General features: G+C 42.2%; 1 protein-coding gene across 3 annotated transcripts in view; it reads left to right on the forward strand.

Annotated features, from left to right (window-relative positions):
- Positions 1 to 6,996: 6,996 nt before the first annotated feature.
- NAAA (N-acylethanolamine acid amidase) overlaps positions 6,997 to 21,679 on the forward strand; it is a 28,709-nt gene continuing 14,026 nt past the window's right edge. For all 3 annotated transcript variants that reach the window (XR_006201887.1, XM_042936175.1, XM_042936174.1), the window contains exons 1-5: positions 6,997 to 7,230; positions 7,906 to 8,070; positions 10,240 to 10,366; positions 14,427 to 14,517; positions 17,785 to 17,861. Coding sequence is in view for 2 of the 3 variants with exons in the window: in XM_042936175.1 (XP_042792109.1) it covers positions 7,028 to 7,230; positions 7,906 to 8,070; positions 10,240 to 10,366; positions 14,427 to 14,517; positions 17,785 to 17,861 (663 nt within the window). In the remaining variant the exon portion in view is untranslated. The remainder of the gene's footprint in view (positions 7,231 to 7,905; positions 8,071 to 10,239; positions 10,367 to 14,426; positions 14,518 to 17,784; positions 17,862 to 21,679) is intronic.

Here is a 21,679-nt window from a genome sequence, read left to right on the forward strand (position 1 = left end):
CAGAGAGGTAAATAAAATTCAAAATGGCTGGGTCACCTGGGTGGCTTAGTCAGTTAAGTGTCTGACTCTAGATGTCAGCTCAGGTCGTGGCCTCGTGGTTTGTGAGTTTGAGCCCCTCCCAGGCTCTGCGCTGTCAGCAGAGATTCTCTCTCTCTCTGTCTCTCTCAAATAAATAAACTTAAAAAAAAAATTCAAACTGTCATAGCAGTTAGGGTTCACAGCTTTGCTGCATGACTTGTGATTGTGCCTGGAAGTTTCATCCTTCTGGATTTTCCTACCCAACGTAGAGGCCGGGAGGCCAAAACATCCATTCTGTGCTCTGACTTCTTATCTATTGTGTCTTCACCCTGCTCTTAACTGAGGTTTATATGCAAGACAGAAAAATACCTGGTTTAAAAAGGTGCAAGTCTTGGGGCGCCTGGGTGGCTCAGTCAGTTAAGCGTCCAACTTCGGCTCAGGTCATGATCTCATGGTTTGTGGGTTTGAGCCCCGTGTTGGGCTCTGTGCCACAGAGCCTCTCTCAAAATAAATAAACATTTAAAAAAATGTCTCTCTCAAAAATAAATAAACATTAAAAAAAAAAAAGGTGAAAGTCTTATTTCTCTAATCCCAAAGTATCTTAATTCTATCTGATTCCTTTTATTTTGTAAATTTTACCTTGAGAATATTTTCTGTGAACCTGAAGATCAGATTCTTACAAGGTTCAATGCTGTCCATGAAGGCAGAGTGACCTTCCAGAGTCATTTTGACCTTGAAGAGGTCATCAGAGTCTGAGCCTCAACTTTTCAATGTCAGTTTTTTGTCAGTACTAAGAATGGATCCATTTCAGGGATGAACTCCCATTTCCAAGCTCATACTATGTATATAAAGTGATGTATAAATCTAGAATACTGATATATTTTGCATGTGATCTCAGCAAGTTACACGAAAGGCAGAATCTGTTCTCTGCCATATCCCAGTGCTGGTTCAGTGCACAGTATGTTAGGTGCTCAAGCAAATATTTGAATACATGATTTATTCCCTGTCAGTTTTCTCTAAGTATAATACCACCCACCTCATTGTTTTGACAATTTTGAGAATGTTACAAGCACTTAGCATATTTGCCACAAAATAAGCATTCGGTAAATTTCTCATCAAAGATAGATATTAAGTTTTTATTTTTATTTTTGGCTTAATCTTGAAATGAAACAACAATTACAGTTGCTATAAATATTTATTTTACCATTCATCCATTTTGGGGAGAGTTTGTTTGAAATATAAAAAATGTAAAATGCATGAGGTATGGGTGGCAAACACAATGTTTGTGCCATGTAGAAACCTTTGATCCGATTAAGGAAATAGGCTTACAAAATGACTATCTAATGCAAGCTGCTTATGGAACTATCAAAAAAGGCACAGCATAGGGCTGAGGGCATCCTAAAAAGGGGGAAGTTCAGGTGGCAGGAGGGTGAAAGGCTATTTGCTAACAAACTGATGCTTATGATGAACAGGAAAGCAATAAGAAATAAATTACTGAATCATAAAGGAAAAGTTACAGTTTAAAAGGTGGTATAGGGGCACCTGGGTGGTGCAGTTGGTTAAGCGGCCGACTTCGGCTCAGGTCATGATCTCACGGTCTGTGAGTTCGAGCCCCGCGTCGGGCTCTGTGCTGACAGCTCAGAGCCTGGAGCTTGCTTCGGATTCTGTGTCTCCCTCTCTCTCTGCCCCTCCCCCACTCGCACTCTGTCTGTCTGTCTCTCTCTCTCTCAAAACTAAAGATTTAAAAAAAGTGGTATATAATTTCTTGAAGGTTATAGTTAACATAAACTTTGTTTTCATTACCTCATATTCTAATTCTTTGAGAATTTATAATCTACTTAAAGTGTCACATGGTGACTCAGAATTAATCAGAATATTTAATTAGAATATTCTGTTCTTCAAACTATTTTAGATAAGCATATTTAAACTGTGTTACCAAGGATAATAAAGTTCTACCAAGTGACATTCTTTCATTGTATAAAAATAAAAATAAAAATTCTTTTTTTTTTTTTTTTAGAATGTATTTTATGAGATTTTTTTTAAAGATCTTGAAAATGAATAGAAAAGTAAGGCACTGACATGGAGCCTTTTCTCTTTTATAAGGAAATAAAGTTTTCTCTCCTAGTACAGTCTTTGGTCAGTACTTATTTAAAAATGTAGATGGGGGGGGGGGCGCCTGGGTGGCTCAGTCCGTTAAGCGGCCGACTTCGGCTCAGTTAAGTGTCTTGATCTCACGGTCTGTGAGTTCGAGCCCCAGGTGGGGCTCTGTGCTGACAGCTCAGAGCCTGGAGCCTGTTTCAGATTCTGTGTCTCCCTCTCTCTGACCCTCCCCCGTTCATGCTCTGTCTCTCTGTCTCAAAAATAAATAGACGTTAAAAAAAAAATTTTTTTTTTAATTAAAAAAAAATAAATTAAAATGTAGATGGGGTGCCTGGGGGGATCAGTCAATTGAGTGTTAGACTTCAGCTCAGGTCATTATCTCACCATTCATGAGTTCAAGCCCCACATCAGTCTCTCTGCTGTCAGCGCAGAGCCTGCTTTGGATCCTCTGTCTCCTCTCTCTCTGCCCCTCTCCTGCTTGTGCTCTGTCTCTCTCTAAAGAAATAAAGTTTAAAAGTAAAAAATGTAGATAAGAACAGGGCAGGCACATCTAATTCTGTACTATTTAAATACCATACATTTGTATAAGACACTACTTATATGGTAATCTTACCCTGCAAATTTGGCTTTCATTGTTTTGTCAATCCAATCTCAGTGTAGAAATGGTTAAACTGATTTATCCACATGATGAAATATTTTGAAGCTATAAAAATGTTTATAATAGGAAACGCTTATTATAAATGAAAAGAACAAAATACAAAAGTATTTACAGCATAATCAAACTACACATGTAAGAAAATGAATAATAAAAGCCCAAGAGGAAATACTCTTGTTTATAAAACGGTATTCTTTTAATTTAGATTTCAGTGATTACCAGAGAGGTTGAGATTGCTTCACGTAGATTTTTGCTATTTGGTTCTTTCTTTTTATAGCTTTTTGGGTTTTTTTTATTATTATTAATGTTTATTTGTTTTTGTTTTTTTTTTTTTAAATTTTTTTTTTTCAACGTTTTTTATTTATTTTTGGGACAGAGAGAGACAGAGCATGAACGGGGGAGGGACAGAGAGAGAGGGAGACACAGAATCGGAAACAGGCTCCAGGCTCCGAGCCATCAGCCCAGAGCCTGACGCGGGGCTCGAACTCACGGACCGCGAGATCGTGACCTGGCTGAAGTCGGACGCTTAACCGACTGCGCCACCCAGGCGCCCCAGTTTATTTGTTTTTGAGAGAGAGAGAGAGCAAGCAGGGGAGGAGCAGAGAGAGGGAGACACAGAATCCAAAGCAGGCTCCAGGCTCCGAGGTGTCAGCATAGAGCCCTACACGGGGCTTGAACCCATGAACCATGAGATCATGACCTGAGCCGAAGTCAGACACTTAACCAACTGAGCCACCCAGGTGTCCCACTTTTTGGGTTTTTTATTATTGATTTGCAGGAGATCTTTATATATTCTGGATATCAATTCTTTGTCAGTTACTTATGCTACACATATCTCCACAGATAGGCAGTGCCATCTTTGTGATAAACTAAGTTCCCATATATACCTTGGGTCTGGGAATTTTCAAAACCAGTCGTGGATCCTCTTTTCTTTTTTCTATTTTTTTCTTTTTGCATGTGATTATCTAGTTGTTCCAGCACCATTTTTTTTTTCTTTGAGAGAGGGCACAAGTGAGCGAGGGGGCAGAGAGGGAGAGAGAGAAGCAGTGAGTCCTTAAGCTCACCTGATGTGGGGCTTGAACTCACAAACAGTGAGATCATGACCTGAGCTAAATTCCGATGCTTAACTCACTGAGCCACCCAGGCACCCCCTGGATCCTTTTTTAAAAATAGGCTATTTTTAAGAGCAGTTTTAGGTTCACAACAAAACTGAGTACACCAGAGTTATACGTTCGTTACAGTTAATGAACCTGCATCATTATCCCCACAAGTCATAGCTTACATTAGGGTTCGCTCTTAGTTTTATATATTCTGTGGGTTTGGACAAATGTATAATGACATTTATCCACCATTACAGTACTATAGAGGGTAGTTTCACTGCCTCCCAAATCATCTCTGCCTATTCATCCCCTTCTTCCTCCTAACCCTGGCAACCACTGATTTTTTTACTAGAGTGTGCCTTTTCCAGAACATCACAGAGCTGGAGTCATAACAGTATATACCTTTTTCAGATTGGCCTCTTTCATTTAGTAATATGTATTTATGTTTCCTCCATGTTTTTTCATGGTTTCAATAGTTCATTTCTTTTTAGTGCTAAATAATATTCCATCTTCTGGGAGTTTATCCATTTACCTACTGAAGGACATCTTTATTGCTTCTAGGTTTAGGCAATTATGAATAAAGCTGCTATAAACATCTATATGCATGTTTTTGTATGGACATGTTTTCAGCTCCTTTGGATAAATACCAAGGAGAACAATCGCTGGGTCATATGGTAGGAGTATGTTTAGTTTTGTAAGAAACTGCCAAAGTGGCTGCACCATTTTGCCGGATCCTCTGTAACAGTCCTTCTGGCATCTCTCCTCTCGCATTTTCCTATAACCAGCAAGAAGAAGGTAGGTGGCAACTTCAACATTCCGACCAGAAATCTAGCTAGGTTACTCAGTTCTTTAGTTACATGTTCTACCTTGCACATCACTGTAGGTGACAGTGTTGTTAAATGTTCTGCCACTGTATAACAACCACTTTTCTCTGGTTGCCAGTAACATGTTCCTCACTTGCCCTGAAGCTACTACTGGCAGTCTCCTTCAAGGCCAGCAGACTTCTAATAGCCTACTGCAGGAACTTTAGGCTTTCGCTAACACTGCTCACAGTCCTTCCAGCTTCCACCTACTGCTCACTCCCAAAGCCATGCCTACATCTTAAGGTGTTGTTAGGGTGGTGGCATTCTGCTTGTGTTACCCAACTCTGTATTAGTTATCTACTGCTGCATAACGATTTGTCACAAAACTTAATAGCTAAAGCAAGGAACATTGTTCCATAGTTTCTGTGGATTAGGAGTGTGGGGGTGGCTTAGCTGGGGGCTAGAGGATCCACTTCTAAGATAGCACTTTCATAGTTATTAGTAAGAAGACTCAGTTCCTCTCTGGCTCTTGGTAAAGGTCTCAGTTCCTCAAGATAGGAACCTTTTACAGCATTGCTTTAGTGTTCTCAGGGCGTGATAGCTGGCTTCCTGCAAAACGAGCAATCTAACAGTGCAAGGAGGAGCAGCAGTGTGTTTTGTGATCTAGTTTTGGAGTCCGACACCATCACTAAAGCTGTACTGTATTCATTAGAAGCAAGTCATTAAGTATAGCCCATAGTCCAGGAGGGAAAATAGGCTCCACCATTAGAAGGGAGGAGTACTGAAGAATAAGTGGCTATTTTTGAAAACTACCACACTGCCTTTAAACTGAAATGAGATACCAGCTATAAAAAGACATCATACTTCATGTTTCTGATATAATCATTTACCTTCATTCATTCTCTACAGAAGTATTTTTTAAACTGTAGGTTCTGATCCATAGATAAACCATGAAATCAGTGTGTACCATCTCTGGAATCTGCACAGTACAGAAGCAGCAGAAAGAGGGTTAATATGTTTATTTAGAGAGAGAGAGGGAGAGGGAGAGGGAGAGGGAGAGGGAGAGAGAGAGGGAGAGAGAGAGAGAGAGAGAGAGAGAGAGAAAGAGAGAGAGAATCTCAAGCAGGTCCCACACTCAGAGCAGAGCCAGACTCGGGACTGGATCCCATGACCCTGGGCAGAAATCAAGAGTCCTGCTTAACCGACTGAGCCACCCAGGCATCCCTACAAGTCTTGTATTTTTTAATTTTTATCTTTTTAATATCAGCCTTAAAGTGACATGAAGTTGAGGGGTCCCTGGGTGGCTCAGTGGGTTAAACATCTGACTTCAGCTCAGGTCACGATCTCACGGTTCATGAGTTTGAGCCCCTGGTGGGGCTCTGTGCTGACAGCTCAGAGCCTGGAGCCTGCTTCAGATTCTGTGTCTCCCTCCCTCTCTGCCCCTCCCCTGCTGGCACTCTGTCTCTCCTCAAAAATAAATAAAAACATTAAAATAAAAAAAAATTTTAATAATAATGATGTCCCAGCCTTGCTGAATCAGGTGATTTTCCTAAGACAAGGTTTCTGTCTCTCAGATATTGGGAACGGAGAGGTGAGATTAATGATTATGAAGGTAAGGAGTTTGAACTCTGACACCTTGGCTTGGAGTGGAGGCCCACCAATGCTGTGACATCCAGAAAAATTACTTAACCTCTCCAAGCCTCATATTCCTCATCAGGAAAATGGGGATGAGTTAGTAGAACCTACCACTGGCTTGTTGTTATGGTTAAATCAGACAGAGTCAGCAAAAACATTTGGCACATAAATGTTAACTGACTTTAAGCTTTTTAAAAATTTTTAACTGAAAAGACGTGGGAGTGTTGAACATAAAATAATTCTCCTAGCCCTTATTAAATCCAGATAAACTTTTGAAGAATGTAAATATAAGCAAGCAAGGCGGAGAGGGAGGGATAGATCCCTTTTTACAACCGTAGGATTTCCCGCTAACTCTTCACTACTGAAAATCATGTTACGGCCCCTCCAGGCCGGAGTTTACACTCCCTGGGCCCACGTGGGTGGGATGCGGCGGGGGAGAGGGGTGAGAAGCCGGCAGCCTGCAGCGTTTGGCGCCCGGCCCGGCGGGACTCGGGGCCGCGGCTGGAGGAATGGGGGGCCGGAAGCGCGGATGCTAGGGGGTGCCCACAGCTCTTTTGCGGTTCGCGGTCGGGAGGGACCAGGCCCGCCAGGCCGCGCGCGGACTCCGCCTCCAGCGCTCTCGGCACCGCCCCGGCCCCTCCTCCGTCAGCTCTTACCCCGGCGCGCCTGGCACGCCGGCCGCAGCGGTCCTAGTGGCGGCCGCCGGAGCCTGAGCCATGCGAGCCGCGGGCCTGTGTGCGCTCCCGGGGCTGGCGCTGCCTCTACTTTTGGCCGGGGTCGGGGTGTTGACGGCTGATTCGCCCCCAGCCCTGCCGCTCTTCAACGTGAGCCTGGACGTGGCGCCCGAGCTGCGCTGGCTGCCAGTGCTGCGGCACTTTGACCTGGACTTCGTGCGCGCCGCGATGGCACACATTCTCGGGTGAGCGCGGGCGCAGGGGGGACCCTCGGGACACCGGTCCGCGTGCGCAAGCCCACACGCGCTCTGCCCACCAGGCTGTAAACCGAGCCGCTTTACCCCTCCCCTCCGTGACGGTCTTGCCCTCCACCCCAACCTCCTCACTGGCCTCAGCAGGGTGCAAGGGCAGCGGGGACGAGAACTGGCATTTGCTGCTGTTCTGGGAGGCGTCGGGCTTGAGGAGGCTTGAGGACGATCGAGGCGGCTGGTTTGACTTTCAAGTTTGGTGTCACCAGTGGTACGCCCTTCCTCCAGCCATTCTGGATCAGGGTGGTGCTCAGGTTGTCACCCGCTTGCTCAACTCAGAGTAGAGAGCTCAGCCCACACCTTCCTTGCAAGCCTCGCGAGCCCCCCAAGTCCGCTCCTTTGGGGACCACGCTCGCTCGCCCCCCAAGTCCGCCCCTTTGGGGACCACGCTCTCTCGCCCTACCTCCCTTTCCGAGTTTTCTTTTTCCCTCCGGGATGCTGCGGGTTGGGTGATGTGCACCCTGGGCCGTCGGCCCCTCTGGGAAAGGGAGGAACCTAGCATTCACCCCTAACGATAAGAGCTTTAGGAAACACCCCACCACCGATACACACGCACTGACACCCCTTCGGCCCCTGAGCAGGTCAAACACCCTTGCGGTTCTTCGTTTTTAGGAATAGGGTCCCCAAGTGGGTCCACGCGTTGATTGGAAAGGTGGTCGGGGAGCTGGCTGCCTTCCTGCCCCAGCCCTTCGCAGATGAGATCCGGGGCATGTGCGAAGTCCTGAACTGCGACCTGGCCGACTGCCTGCTTCTCAACCTGGTTTACGAGACCACCGCGTGAGTGTCCCGCGCTAGCGTGGGTTAACTGGGATTCACCGGGGACTCCTGTCACATCTGGGCGGGAGGAGACATACTTCCAGTGCGATAAAAACAGGGTGGTGACTGGGCTGTCCTGAAACCTCCAGTGCTTCCTCTTTGCCTCTGGATAAATCTGAGCAGCAGATCATGGGCTTCGAGAAGGAAGGCCGCTTCTCTGAATCAGCATTGAACTTTTCCTCGAACTGAAGCCCCTGTTTCCTACCCCCACCAAACCGGTATTAGTCCACTTTACAAACTCTGCTCAACAGGTACTATAACAGGAAGTTTTTACAACTAACCCCACTCTCATCCAGACTGTCTAACCAAGCGACCCCGCAGCCTTATAATGCAGGGGGTCATCCCAGTCCTTATTTGTCCCTCTGCATTTATCCCTCTGTGTTGGTCATGGTTAGAGATCCTGACTCCTCTGTCAGAGGCTGGACCCTCCAGGGTCAGGGTCACAGGGAACACTGTTCTGGCTAATAGTGAGATCCAGTATTTGGTTCACAGGGTGGGCATGATAAAATGGCACACAGAAGTGAAAGCACTTAAGAGTGTGTGGTTGATCCCAGACCAAGTTCAGGGAGAGTCTTAAGTCTTTCCTGGCTTAGTAGGAGGTCCTGGAATTGACCTGGTTTCTGTCTTCAGGATTTACTGTTTTGCCACCAGACCAGCCTTATCTAGCAACATACTTAATGGCTTCTGACTGCCATACGATGATGGGGTGGGGTGGGGAGGAGTGTATTCTTGGGATAACCAAGCTTTACCGCCCTCTGGCATCTTCCCTGAACACCTAGGCAGGTTAGGTTAAGAAGCACTGAGTGTCTCCCTCTTTAAGGAAACACACAGATGAGACACACACTTTTTTGCTTTTGTTTTTTAATATTTGAGAGAGAGTGAGAGACAGAGTGTGAGCTGAGGAGGGACAGAGAGAGAGAGGGAGACACAGAATCTGAAGCAGGTTCCAGGCTCTGAACCGTCAGTACAGAGTGCAATTTGGGGCTTGAACTTGTGAACCACGAGATCATGACCTGGGCCCGAGTCTGACGCTCAGCCAACTGAGCCCTCAGGCACCCCATAATTTTTTTTAATGTTTATTTTTGAGAGAGAGACAGAGACAGAGGCTGAGCAGGGAGAAGCAAAGACAGAGGGAGACACAGAATCCAAAGCAGGCTCCAGGCTCTGAGCTGTCAGCACAGAGCCGGACATGGGGCTTGAACCCATGAACCGCGGGATCACGACCTGAGCCAAAATTGGACACTTAACTGACTGAGCCATCTAGGCGCCCCCCCAAACTTCCTTTTTTAAACAAACAAAAAAATTAAGTAACATTTATTTTCTCCTATTATAAAAGTAATATGTAATCAATATAGAAAATTAGTACATACAGAAAAGTATAAAGAAAATTAACTACAATCCTGTTACTTAGAAATGACCAAAAGCCCTTCAGAGTACTTCCTCTCAGTTTTGTTTGTGTGGATATACGTATCTTTTCCCAGAATTGGGCATGCTGTGTAAGTATTTTCCACTGTATGTAATTTAAGTTACATTATATATTCTTAGAGGAATTGGACATTTAGATATCTTAACAAAGCTCTTCCTCTTTTCCTCAGAATACTTCTCTCTGGCTGGGGGTTCTTAAAGGATCCTTTTCTCTTATTAGCTCTGTGCTGGGAGCCCCGAGGGGACAGAGAAAAGACCAAGCACAGAATGGTTTAAGGACCATTGTACTTGCTCTGAGAAATTCATAGAAGAGAAGTAAGTTTGAATTAGCTTTGAATGGTATGTTAAATAGACCACACACTGCCAAGCAGAGGAATAAGCGAAGTTCAGGGGTCCAGCTGAGCCCAGAATGGGTCAGTTTCAAATTTAGATTTAGGATGAAATTCTCCTTCAGTATGTTTTCAATGCCATTTGTGCTGAAGGCAAAGGTCTAGTAACACCAAATGAACACTGATGAATTGTGCCAGTTGTGCTTTTCATCTTGAATTCTGGATCCATATTCTTCTATTAGGATCATATATCATGTGTATCTATTACAAGGAGAAAAATTGTTTTACTTTAAGGATCTATCTTTTTAATGAAAAATTCATTTTCCTTTGTCTTATTTTTCTCCTTCATTCATACTGTACTTTTCTATTTTTTCAGATTCTGCACCAGTATTGTGGCTCAAGACTCCAATGGCCACATTTACCATGGCCGGAATCTAGATTATCCTTTTGGAAATTTCTTACGCAAGTTGACCGTGGATGTGCAGTTCTTAAAGAATGGGCAGGTATAGTTCGTACAGTATAAGATTCAGATTCAGAAGTCAGAGAGACTTGCTAACCAAAGTCAGCAATCATTAGGATGGCCTGCTGGTTAACGTGTAAGACACAAAAGACATCAGGGGCATCTGGGTGGCTGTCTGTTAACTGTCCGACTTCACCTTGGGTCATGATCTCGCTGCTCATGAGTTCATGAGAGCCTCATGAGAGCCTCCGCATCAGGCTCTGTGGTGACAGCTCAGAGCCTGGAGCCTGCTTCAGATTCTGTGTGTGTCTCTCTCTGCATCCCCCCGCTTGCGCCCTGTCTTTCTCTCGCTCTCAAAAACATGAATAAATGTTAAAAAAAAGAAGAAGAAGAAAAGACAAAGATACAAAAGACATCAAACTCCTGGAAAAACAAAACCGCAAGAGGTCTGTGTCAATTATGTTCCTAGGAAGAAGGGTCATTTATGATTATTGAGCATCTACTTAAAGAGGTCAACCAGTTTTCCTTAGGGAAATCTCTATTGGGGTATGATCCCTCGTCCACTTACCCTGCTGAGTTAGCTCTTTCTTTGTTCACACTGCTTCTGGAATAGGGAGGGGCTCTGTGATGTAATGCCTAGAAACAGCCAACTTTGAAGTCTGAATTTGAATCTGAATCTGGTTTGAATTCTGCTTCTTCCTTTGAGAACATAGGAAATTATTTAGACCCATTTTGCAGACACAGCTCAGAGAGGTTAATGATTACTTTGTGGAGGTAGTTATAAAGGTTACATGAAGTAATGTCTGCAAAGCATGTGAAAATGATTGATAAATAGTGGCCAAATAATAAATGGCCCTTCACTCTACAAGTACTCCCACAGCACTCTCTTAAGTATGATCTTTAAAAGTTATACTTGGATCAGGGCGCCTGGGTGGCTCAGTCTGTTAAGCGACTGACTTCGGCTCAGGTCATGATCTCACTGTCTGTGAGTTCAAGCCCCACATCAGGCTCTGTGCTGACAGCTCAGAGCCTGGAGCCTGCTTCGGATTCTGTGTCTCCCTCTCTCTCTGCCCCTTCCCTGCTTGCGTGTACATGCACGTACATGTGCTCTCTCTCAGAATAAATGAATAAACTGAAAAAAAGGCAAAAAAAAAAATGCAGAAATACTTCAAGTGAAAGTTTCTCATTTTTTCATTTCATTCCTTCACCACTGTTAACAATTTGATTTATAGCTGAAGAATTACTTCAAAAATGTTTTTAAGTTGTAACAATGACAATATACATGCATACTGAATTCCAAATCTACTAAAATGTTTTCTAAGGTTTATTTATTTATTTTGAGAGAGAGAGAGAGAGAGCAGGAGAGGTGCAGAGAGAGAGAGGGAGAGAGAGAATCCCAAGCAGGCTCTGCACTATCAGTGCAGAGGCTGATGCGGGACTTGAATTCATGAACCTTGAGATCATGACCTGAGCCAAAATCAAGAGTTGGATGCTTAACCGATTGATCCAACGAGTGCCCCTAAAATGTTAGCAGTTATTACTGGATGATGGGACCATAATTCTTTTCATTGACTACTTTCTGCTTCTCTCCATTATTTACAGTGAGCAAAAATTCTAGTTAGACAAAGGAATAAATGCAGCAAAAATAGATTATTCCAATTGCTCCCTCTAGAATTCACCCTGTTACTGCTTTGTTTGTTCCTATGTATCCTGGAGCTCCCATGAGAACCAGCCTGCAGGTGTGGCTCGACTCTTAGTGCTCAAGTTGTGATTACCAAGTCAAACAGTTTACACTTGAGCGTTGTCTTTCTGCTAGGGGCTCATGGCCAAGAAATTGTTTTGCTAAATTAAGAACAGGTTATCCACAAAATAATTAATCTCTTATTCTTGTCTGTTCATAATTTTAAAAAATGTTTATTTATTTTTGAGAGAGAGAGAGTGGGAGAAGGGCAGAGAGAGAGGTGGGAGGACAGAGGATCTGAAGCAGGCTCTGTGCTGAGAGCGGAGAGCCTGATACAGGGCTCGAACTCATGCACTGTGAGATCATGACCTGAGTGGAAATGGGACACTTAATCAACCAAGCCATAATTTTTAAATCATTTTCACATACCGTTTCTCATTAGATCCTCACCACAGCCCTGTGAGCAGCCACAGTCAACATTTTCATCCTCATTTTCCAGATGAGTGGAAAATGTATTACATTTAATTACATGAGTGTATCATGTATTATCAAATACCTTGGAAACTACAATGTGATTTTAATTTTCAAACTTTAATTTGCTTAGCCCTTCAAGAGTGACACTAATGTGAGAGTCAGTGTATCATGTGAATGAAGTGACAATATAATTACTTTTTTTCTTCATATAATTATGTTTTGTAAAGGCTTTTAGTGGCGAGGTAGGATTATTCCCCTTTTACTGCCATGAATGGAAATGGGGAGAATTCATGGAAAACCTTCAATGAGTCTGGAAAAGGTCATTTATAAGGCCAGTGCATTTCTCCCTTGCAATTTAGCCATCATAAATTAATTTTACAACCAGATGAGGTAGATGGGGCACCTGGATGACTCAGTTGGTTAAGCGTCAGACTTCGGCTCAGGTCAGGTCAGTCAGTGAGTTCGAGCCCCCTCCCCCCCCCCCCTCCCCTGGGGCCCCGTGCTGACAGCTCAGAGCCTAGAGCTGCCTTGGATTCTGTCTCTCCCTTGCTCTCTCTGCCCCTCCCCCGCTCACGCTCTGTCTCTCAAAAACGAATAAATGTTAAAAAAAAATTAAAAATAGGGGTGCCTGGGTGACTCAGTAGGTTGAACTTCCTACTTCGGCTCAGGTCATGATCTCACAGTCCTTGAGTTCCAGCCCCACGTCGGGCTCTGTGCTGACAGCTCAGAACCTGGAGCCTGCTTCAGATTCTGTGTCTCCCTCTCTCTCTGACCCTCCCCCGTTCATGCTCTGTCTCTCTCTGTTTCAAAAATAAAATAAAATATTAAAAAATAATTAAAAAATAAAAACAAAACCAAAAAACCCCAACCAGATGAGATAGAAATAAGAAATTTTAAAAATTACAGACTTAAGATTCAGCTTTCTTTCTTTTCTTTTTTTTTTTTTTTAAAGTAGGCTCCATGCCCAATGTGGGGATTGACCTCACAATCCTGAGATCAAGAGTCAAATGATCCACTGGGCACCCCTTAAGATTTAGCTTTCTAAGGAAAAATATTAACCTAGGCCTGTTTGTTTCTCATTGGAACTCACTACCTAAATTTAAAGTGGGAGTGATCCCTATAATTCATGGGATAATCATGAGGATTAAATGAGAGATACATATAAAATAAATTTTTTAATATTTAAAATTTAAATATGATTATTACAAACAGTTTCACTTCCCCTTACCTCACAGAGCTTACAAGATGCATGATATTTATCTCTTATAATCAAATCAATACAAGTTTTTAATCAGAACCCATTTGCCATTTCAGGGTTGGAGTTTCTCAGTCTTTTTGGGGTATGATCCCCTTTGGTGAAGCCTGTGATCCCTTCTCAGAATGTCTTATAGTACATAAAATAAAATGCATGGATTACAAAAAAAACCAGTTACATTAAAATGTAGCCATTTTAACATTAAAACAAATTTTTTAAGCCATTTAAAAATTTTTCTCAACACATTAATTAGTAAATGTTAGCAGTGTGTCTAATAACTACCATAATTTCAGGGTAGTGAGAGGTATGAGTGGTATTTCAGGATATGTAATTATATCAAGATAGGTATGACACTATTATATTATATATGTGAAAATATCTGCAGTGTCTACAGGTGGCAGAATCCTAGGCACTGCTATGACCTCATGATTTGTTGGCATGCATCCCTTACTGAGGGAGGGAAATCTCAGGAATGGGTGAAAATAAAGCTGCACCTTTTTTTCCCCTTTTCAAGATCACAGATCCATTGACTTCTATTCATGGAATCCCAAGGTTATACCTTCCGAAAGGCTCTTTGAGAGATTTTATTATGTTGGAACTTACAAGAAAAAAATCCATGCGTGAGACAAAACAGATGATTTCAGTGTGTATTTGGCTGGATTGGCAAAGTGATGCTTTACCTCTTGATTTCAGGTTGCATTCACGGGAACCACGTTTATTGGCTATGTAGGATTATGGACCGGTCAGAGTCCACACAAGTTTACAATTTCTGGCAATGAACGAGGTAATCAAAACAAATCCCTGAGCGTTTTCAGCCATAGTCCTGGTCAATTCTATCCAAGTATGCTTCATTTGCTCCCCCACCTGAAAGTATGGACAAACACCTACTACACTACCTAACCGGTACTTCCATTCTAGTTGGGGGAAAGAGACAGTGTGCATAAAAGCAGTGAAGATGATTTCAGGTAGTGTTAAGTGCTACAAAGCAAGGAAAACTAGAAAATGTAATAGATAACAAGGGAGGGGGTTGGGCCGTTATTACAGGTAATGGAATCCAGGAGCCAGGTCTGCAGAAGCTGGGGAAATTCTAGAAACAAAACATCCCTGGCGGATTCTAGAAACAAGAGAGGGTAGTGTAGTTACAGCATGGGGGACTGACATTGGAGGTGGAGATGAAGGCTGAGGCCGCGGTGAGGGTCACGACGAAGAGCTTGGATTTTAAGTGTAATGGAAGCCCGAGGAGAATTTTAGGCCAGGACGTGAACAGATCTGATTTATATTTCTAACTATCACTTTGGCTGCTAGATATCTAGAAGCTGGATTGTGTTGGGTTAACGTGGAAGCAGAAGACTGTTAGGAAGCTGTCATGGTAATCCAGAGGGTATGTGTTGCTGTTGTACAGGCAACGTCTATAAAGCACTCTGTAGTTCACTGTGCATTTTCTTGTACGTTTTCTCAGTAGACCTCACAACCATCCTGTTAGATAGGCAGGGCTGATATTTTTAGCCCCATTCATTATGCGGAGGAAGAAACAGGCTGTGATGTGAAGTGACAGCTGGTAAGCAGGAGAGGTGCTTCTCAAACTGATCGCGTGGGTCCTGCCCAGTTGCTGTTTGTTATATGACTGTACTGCCATTCCCCAAGGCTCAGGGGATCTCATTCAGTTCTCTGGGAAACCCACAGTTCAACAAACTCATGTCTCCGTCCTCAGGAACTTGCAGCTGAGCTAAGAAGAAAGAAAGTTTAGTGTTGGTCATCTGATGAAACCCTGATTGACTTCACGTTGTTGTTTCCTTTAGTTAGGTCTGTTCTTACCTTTTTACATAAGTCTCTAACAGGAAGATGCTGGTTGAGTCTATCAATGCTCAGTAGTTAGTTCTTTATCCTAATGGGTTTCTTCAGCATTTGCCCAAAAGTCTTTTATGAGTGAGACAGGTTCTCAATCAGTGGTACTCAAACCACAGCATGACAGTTACTAAGGTTCTACCTTAGTAAAACCTTAGTAAAAATGGCTGTAAACAAGTGTATATTTATTTAAAAGCTGGGCTTTGTTTCCATCATCTTGTGACTCAAATTGTTTAACAAACTGATTGGTAGAACCTAACGTACAAGTAGTTTAAAAATAACTGAGTTATTCTTGTGACACGTAAGTTTAACTAAATACTGTCAAACTGCTTTTTCAAAACTTATTTTATCATTTTAGTGAAAAGTAGTTATATTTTAATCTGCTAAGATTGAGTTAAAATTCCTGAACAATAAGATAACATCTCTTGGTTAATAGAAGTGAGATACTCAGGTTTCTGGACATTATGGAGAGTGCCATAATGGGAAAAGGTATGGATAGGAGGGGGGCTAACAAATGGAATAGAGTTTGGGGAGGCTTAACAAACCACCTGGCAGTTAAGATCTGACTCCAGAGCCAGCCTGCCCAGTTTGTCTTGGTGCGGTCCCTTGCTAGCTTGGTGACCACAACCAAGGTGCTTAACCTGTCTGTGCTTTAGTTTCCTCCCCTGGAAAGCCAGGGATGATGGTGGCTGCTGTGAGGATGAAATGATTCATGTACGTGAAGCACCCAGGGCGATGCTTGGCACAAAGTAAGGGCCATGGATGCATTTGTTGTTATTGTCACATCTCTGGGTCTGACCTCTGAGCCCCAGACTGGAGATGCCTTCTCGGCAAGGTGCGAGGTGTCTCACACTTGACTTGCTAAGCCAATCTCTTGTTTTTTCTTTTTCCCTTTTCTTGCTCTCACTCTGGCTCTACCCAGATCTGTTCCTCCCCTGGTTTTCCATGCTTCAGGATATGGCAATTGTGCTGCACTGATTGTACCGGGAGGATTTTTTGATCCCTCACTCTCTGGGTCTTGTCAGCTCTACCAACAAAACTAGATTGTCCCTGGCCATTTTCTCCACCTCCACTGCTCGGCTAGCTGTTCAGGTTCACACCTGAACTGCTGTAGTCGAGGTTCGTGTGGTCTCACTGCTTCTCACTGTCCTATAATTCTTTCTCTTCCCAACAGAGGGCATGATCAGGTTGTTCCCCTGTTCAAAACCCGTAATGAATTTCCATTTCACTTACAACAAATCCAGAGTCCCGACTCTTACCCTCAAAACTCTATGTGGCCACCTGCTACACCTTATTTTGTGCCTGTCTCCTTCTCCCTCACGGCACCAGCATTTTTCTTTTTCTGGTATCTCCCAAGCTTGTCCTCACCTTAGGGCCCTGACAGCCAACCAAGCCTTCTATCTGGAATGTTCTGTCCGTCTTAGAGCAAATGTCTACAACACAGAGAGGCTATCTTTAACATTCCTCAAAGAATCCTCCCTCATCACTCATGATTATATTATTCTGTTTTATTTCTTTTATAATAGTTATCAAAATCTTGTTTGCTTAACAGCACACTAATTTCACTGTTAAATTCCAGGGATCTGGACTAGATCACAATATGGCACATAGCAAATGATCAGTGCTTATGTCTTGAATGAAGAGTTCTCTTAGGAAATAAATCCTCAATGATTTTTTAAGATGTTAAAAAAATAATTTTGGAGAATGATTGTAAATTTGTATACTTTTTAAAATGTGAGCCCAAATCAAACTTAAAGTTCTGAAAGATATATATTCTAATCCCTTATTGAGCCACTTCTCTTGATAGCTACGTAATTCTGTTTTGCTTGGGATAATTAGTAGAATTATTTCCTTTAACACAATTATCATTGTTTCTAGGCATGAAAGATTATATATATATATATATATAAAGTATATATATACAGAATTTCATGTATGCATGTACATACACACAGAACATTTCCAAATCCCTGGAAATTTGTAATATGTGTAATATGTAACATATATATTACATATTTTTATGTGTGTCATGAAATTTGGGCTTTATCTTTGAAAACTGCATACCAATAAAATTACTCTCATCCACTAACTTTTCTCTCTCATCAGCTTGTACTATGGGGAAGAAATAAGATTTAAGGAACTTTAAAATGTGGCACGTGGGCAACAATTCATATATATACTTATTGTTCCTTCTTCAACTCGGCAGATGAAGGCTGGTGGTGGGAGAATGTGATCGCTGCCCTTTTTCAGAGACACTCCCTGGTCAGCTGGCTTATCCGCACTGTGAGTACTTCCCCTGTTGAGCCCACCACACCCTAACTTCATCCTCTGTGTGCGTGTTGTAATGCTCTGTGTCATTTCACAATATTATTTTTCATGTAGAAAGCTCCTAAAAAGAATAATCAAGGTTTGCAAATAAAAAGGATTACAAAATCATATCAAACTTTGTGATAATAAGTATCAAAGATAAACAGGGCTGGACACTAATTAAAGGAGTAGTTATGAATTATAAATTTCCAATTATAAAATAAATCATGGGCATGCAACCTGCAGCATGGCCACTATAGTTAATAATACTGTATTGAATAGTTGAAAGTTGTTAAGGGTAGATCTTAAAAGTCCTCATACAAGGGAAAAAAAATTTGGTAACTATGTATAGTGACAGATGTTAGTTATTGTGGTGATCATTTTGCAATATATGCAAATATTGAATTATTACATTGTATGCCTGAAACCAAATACAATGTTATATGTCTGTGCTGACAGCTCCGAGCCTGGAGCCTTCTTTGGGTTCCGTGTCTCCCTCTCCCTCTGCCCATCTCCCACTTGTGCTCTGTGTCTCTCTCTCTCTCTCTCTCAAAAAATGAATAAACATTAAAAAAAAATAATGTTATATGTCAGTTAAAGACATAAATAAGTGATCAAGATAGATTTTAATCAGTAGTATACTATACCGTTGCAGTAGGGAAAAGTGTCCAATGTGAACTGAACTCAACTTTGACTTATACAGAGGTGACTGGGTGTTTTAAAGGGAAAATGAGGAAACTGAGAGGGGTGTCAACAGGGGCTCAGTAGAGTCAGAGAAGTGAAACTTTACACAAAAAGTGGAAGAGAGGGGTTGTCCAAGAGAAGCCTATCTGAGATTCCTAACTGGTGCTTTTCAAAGTTAGCTTCCTACCCTCCTGTAGAGACTGGACAACAGGGGCCCTAGTTTTAAGTGTTGTCTGGAACAAATAGTAAATTCTTTGGGCAGCCTTATTTTCTCAGGCAGCGCTATAAGAGGGGCTAGGGTCACCTTAGGGATGTAGCCTTGAGCTGTTAGAAACTATGTTAATTTTCTGATGAGTGGATAAATAAGATGTAGTGTATATATACAACGGGATATATACAACTCAGCAATGAAGAGTAATGAAATCTTGCCATTTGCAACAATGTGGATGGAACTGGAGGGTATTATGCTAAGTGAAATAAGTCAGTCAGAGAAAGACAGTTATCACATGTCTTCACTCATATGTAGAATTTGAGAAACTGAACAGAAGACTATGGGGGAAGGGAAGGGGAAAAAAAAACAGTTATAAACACACAGAGATGCAAGCTATAGGAGACTCTTAAATACAGAGAACAAACTGAGGGTTGATGGGGGGGCAGGGGAGAGGGGAAAATGGGTGATGGGCATTGAGGAGGGCACTTGTTGGGATGAGCACTGGGTGTTGTATGTAAGTGATGAATCACAGGAATCTACCCCCAAAACCAAGAGCACCCTGTATACACTGTATGTTAGCTGACTTGACAATAAATTATATACATATATATATGTGTGTGTATATATATATATATATATATATATATGACAATAAATTATATTTTTAAAACATAATAATAAAAATATAAAATAAAGCCAAGAATAATACCATGAAAAAAAATAAAAGAAACTATGTTAGTGTTTGTTCAGTCCTTATAGGCCAAGGTTAAGGCCTTATCAAGAAGGGGGCTCAGAGGATCCTAGCTAGTTTGGTCAAGGAGAGAATCTTTGTTGTAGGCCACAGTTTTAGCCTGTAGTTTTATCTAAATAGCTGATTGAGATAAGAGATGACATTATGCTTTTCTGCTGATAACAATGTGCCCTCCTTTTAGAGGGCAAATATCAGAATTAGCAAAGCAAAGAAAGGCGTTAAGAAAGTAGTTCTGCATACAACAGAAAGAAAGTCTGGTTGACAAGACCTATTAAGCAGCAAAGTTCCAGGTCACATATAAATTGTAATTTCACTACAGTAAACACATTTTCAGGAGCTCATCTCTGGTGCACAGATCTGGTCCTGCCCAGCTTTAGCTTTTTTGGCCCTTCTTCCCCTTGCTTTAAATAACCTTAGCCCCTCCGGACTTGCAGTGCTCCTCAACTTCTTACCTGGATACTTCCTGAAAATGGTGACGAACTATGCATCCTTCACACATTTTTAAGATGACCTCTAAAACTTTTCATCATAAGATTAAAAAGCTACAAAAAATCCAGTGTATTGTAAATGTTGCCATTTAAAAATAAAACTGGAATTTACATCCACCTGGTGAAATCCAAACACCAAAATGATTTTTAAATGTTTTAGATGTAATTTACATACAGTGAAATGCACAGATCTTAAGGGTTTGGTTCAATGTGTTTTGACAGCTGTACATACTCGTTTATCCATCCATGTAAGTACCAACAAAACAAGGTACAGAACATCCCCCAGTCCCTGGAAACTTCCCTCCTGCTCCATTCTAGCCAATTCCTAACCTCCTCTGACACCCTCCCTCAATGAAACCACACTGACCTCTATCACCACAGACAAGTTTGCCTGTTCTAGAACGCATAGAAATGAAATCCTGGAGTACGGACTCTTTCTTTCACTCAGCCTAATGTTTTTCAAATTCATCCATGTTGTTTGTATCACTAGCTCATTTCTTTCTATTGCTGAAGATTATTCAGTTGTGTGAATATGACACAATTTATTCATTTTCCAGTTGATGGGCATTGGGCTGTTTCCAGTATTGGGCTACTATGAGTAAGCCTGCTGTAGAAAATCTTGTACAAGTCTTTTTGTAAACACGTATGTCCATTTCAGTTGAGTAAGTACTTAAGAGTAGAATTGCTGGGTCGTAAGGTAGATGTATTTAATTGAGGTGCAATGCCATACGATTCACCTGCTGTATAATTCATCTACTTAAAGTATACAACTTCCTGGTTTTTAGTACATTCAGAGTTGTGCAACCATCTCTACAATCAATTTTAGAACATTTTCATTACCCTTTAGCAGTCAGTGACCATTTCCTTCATTTCCTGAACCAAACAGATGAGGTACATGTTTCATCCTGACTTTTGCCACCTGAATGAAGTAAGTCACCACTGCCACCGGCGTTTCTTACTGACGTTCTTTGCTTTTTTTCTCGTAGGACTCTGTTAGAGGCAACGAATTACTTGATAGTAATCGTGGGATGGTATAGGCAACATAAAACAATGTTCCATCACTGCCTCGCTAGAATTTTGCTGAGTTCAGAACAAACCAATTCAAGCCTAAATACCTCACCCTAGCAGGAATGTGTGTACGGCAGGGGAAAGTCCACAAAACCCTGCCGTGACTTGATGGTTTATGGTGCTGAATGATGGCACCTTTGCAGACACTAATATTTTGAATAGTTCTTTTGTTTGACTTTACCCCCACCCCCACCCCTGACACAGTGCCTTGGCCATATTCGGGATGGGTGAGCAGAAAACGTACTTTCCAAAAATGGTACAGAGTGATTTTGAAGATGCAGGTGGGAAGGGCAGGCCCCATACCACAGGACCGTTCTTGAGCAGATCGGCTTAAGCAAGGAGCACCTATGGAAGCTGAAGATATGGAAAGTGATCCCCTTAATGGTCCATGCCACAGACCTTTGGAAGTCTTCACGAACCCCCGGGGGTAGGAGTATCAGCACACCCTGCTCTGATGCAGCATGCTATCTTTCATCTCCAAGACTTTGCCAACTCTTCCATCAAGCTAGAGCTGCCCAACCCCACAACTATGACTTTCCGCCAGCCTGACTTCCATTTGTCCCTTTGGCCTCAGATTGTGCAATACCTCCCT

The sequence above is a fragment of the Panthera leo genome, chromosome B1, assembly GCF_018350215.1.
Source record: "Panthera leo isolate Ple1 chromosome B1, P.leo_Ple1_pat1.1, whole genome shotgun sequence".
NCBI lineage: Eukaryota > Metazoa > Chordata > Mammalia > Carnivora > Felidae > Panthera > Panthera leo.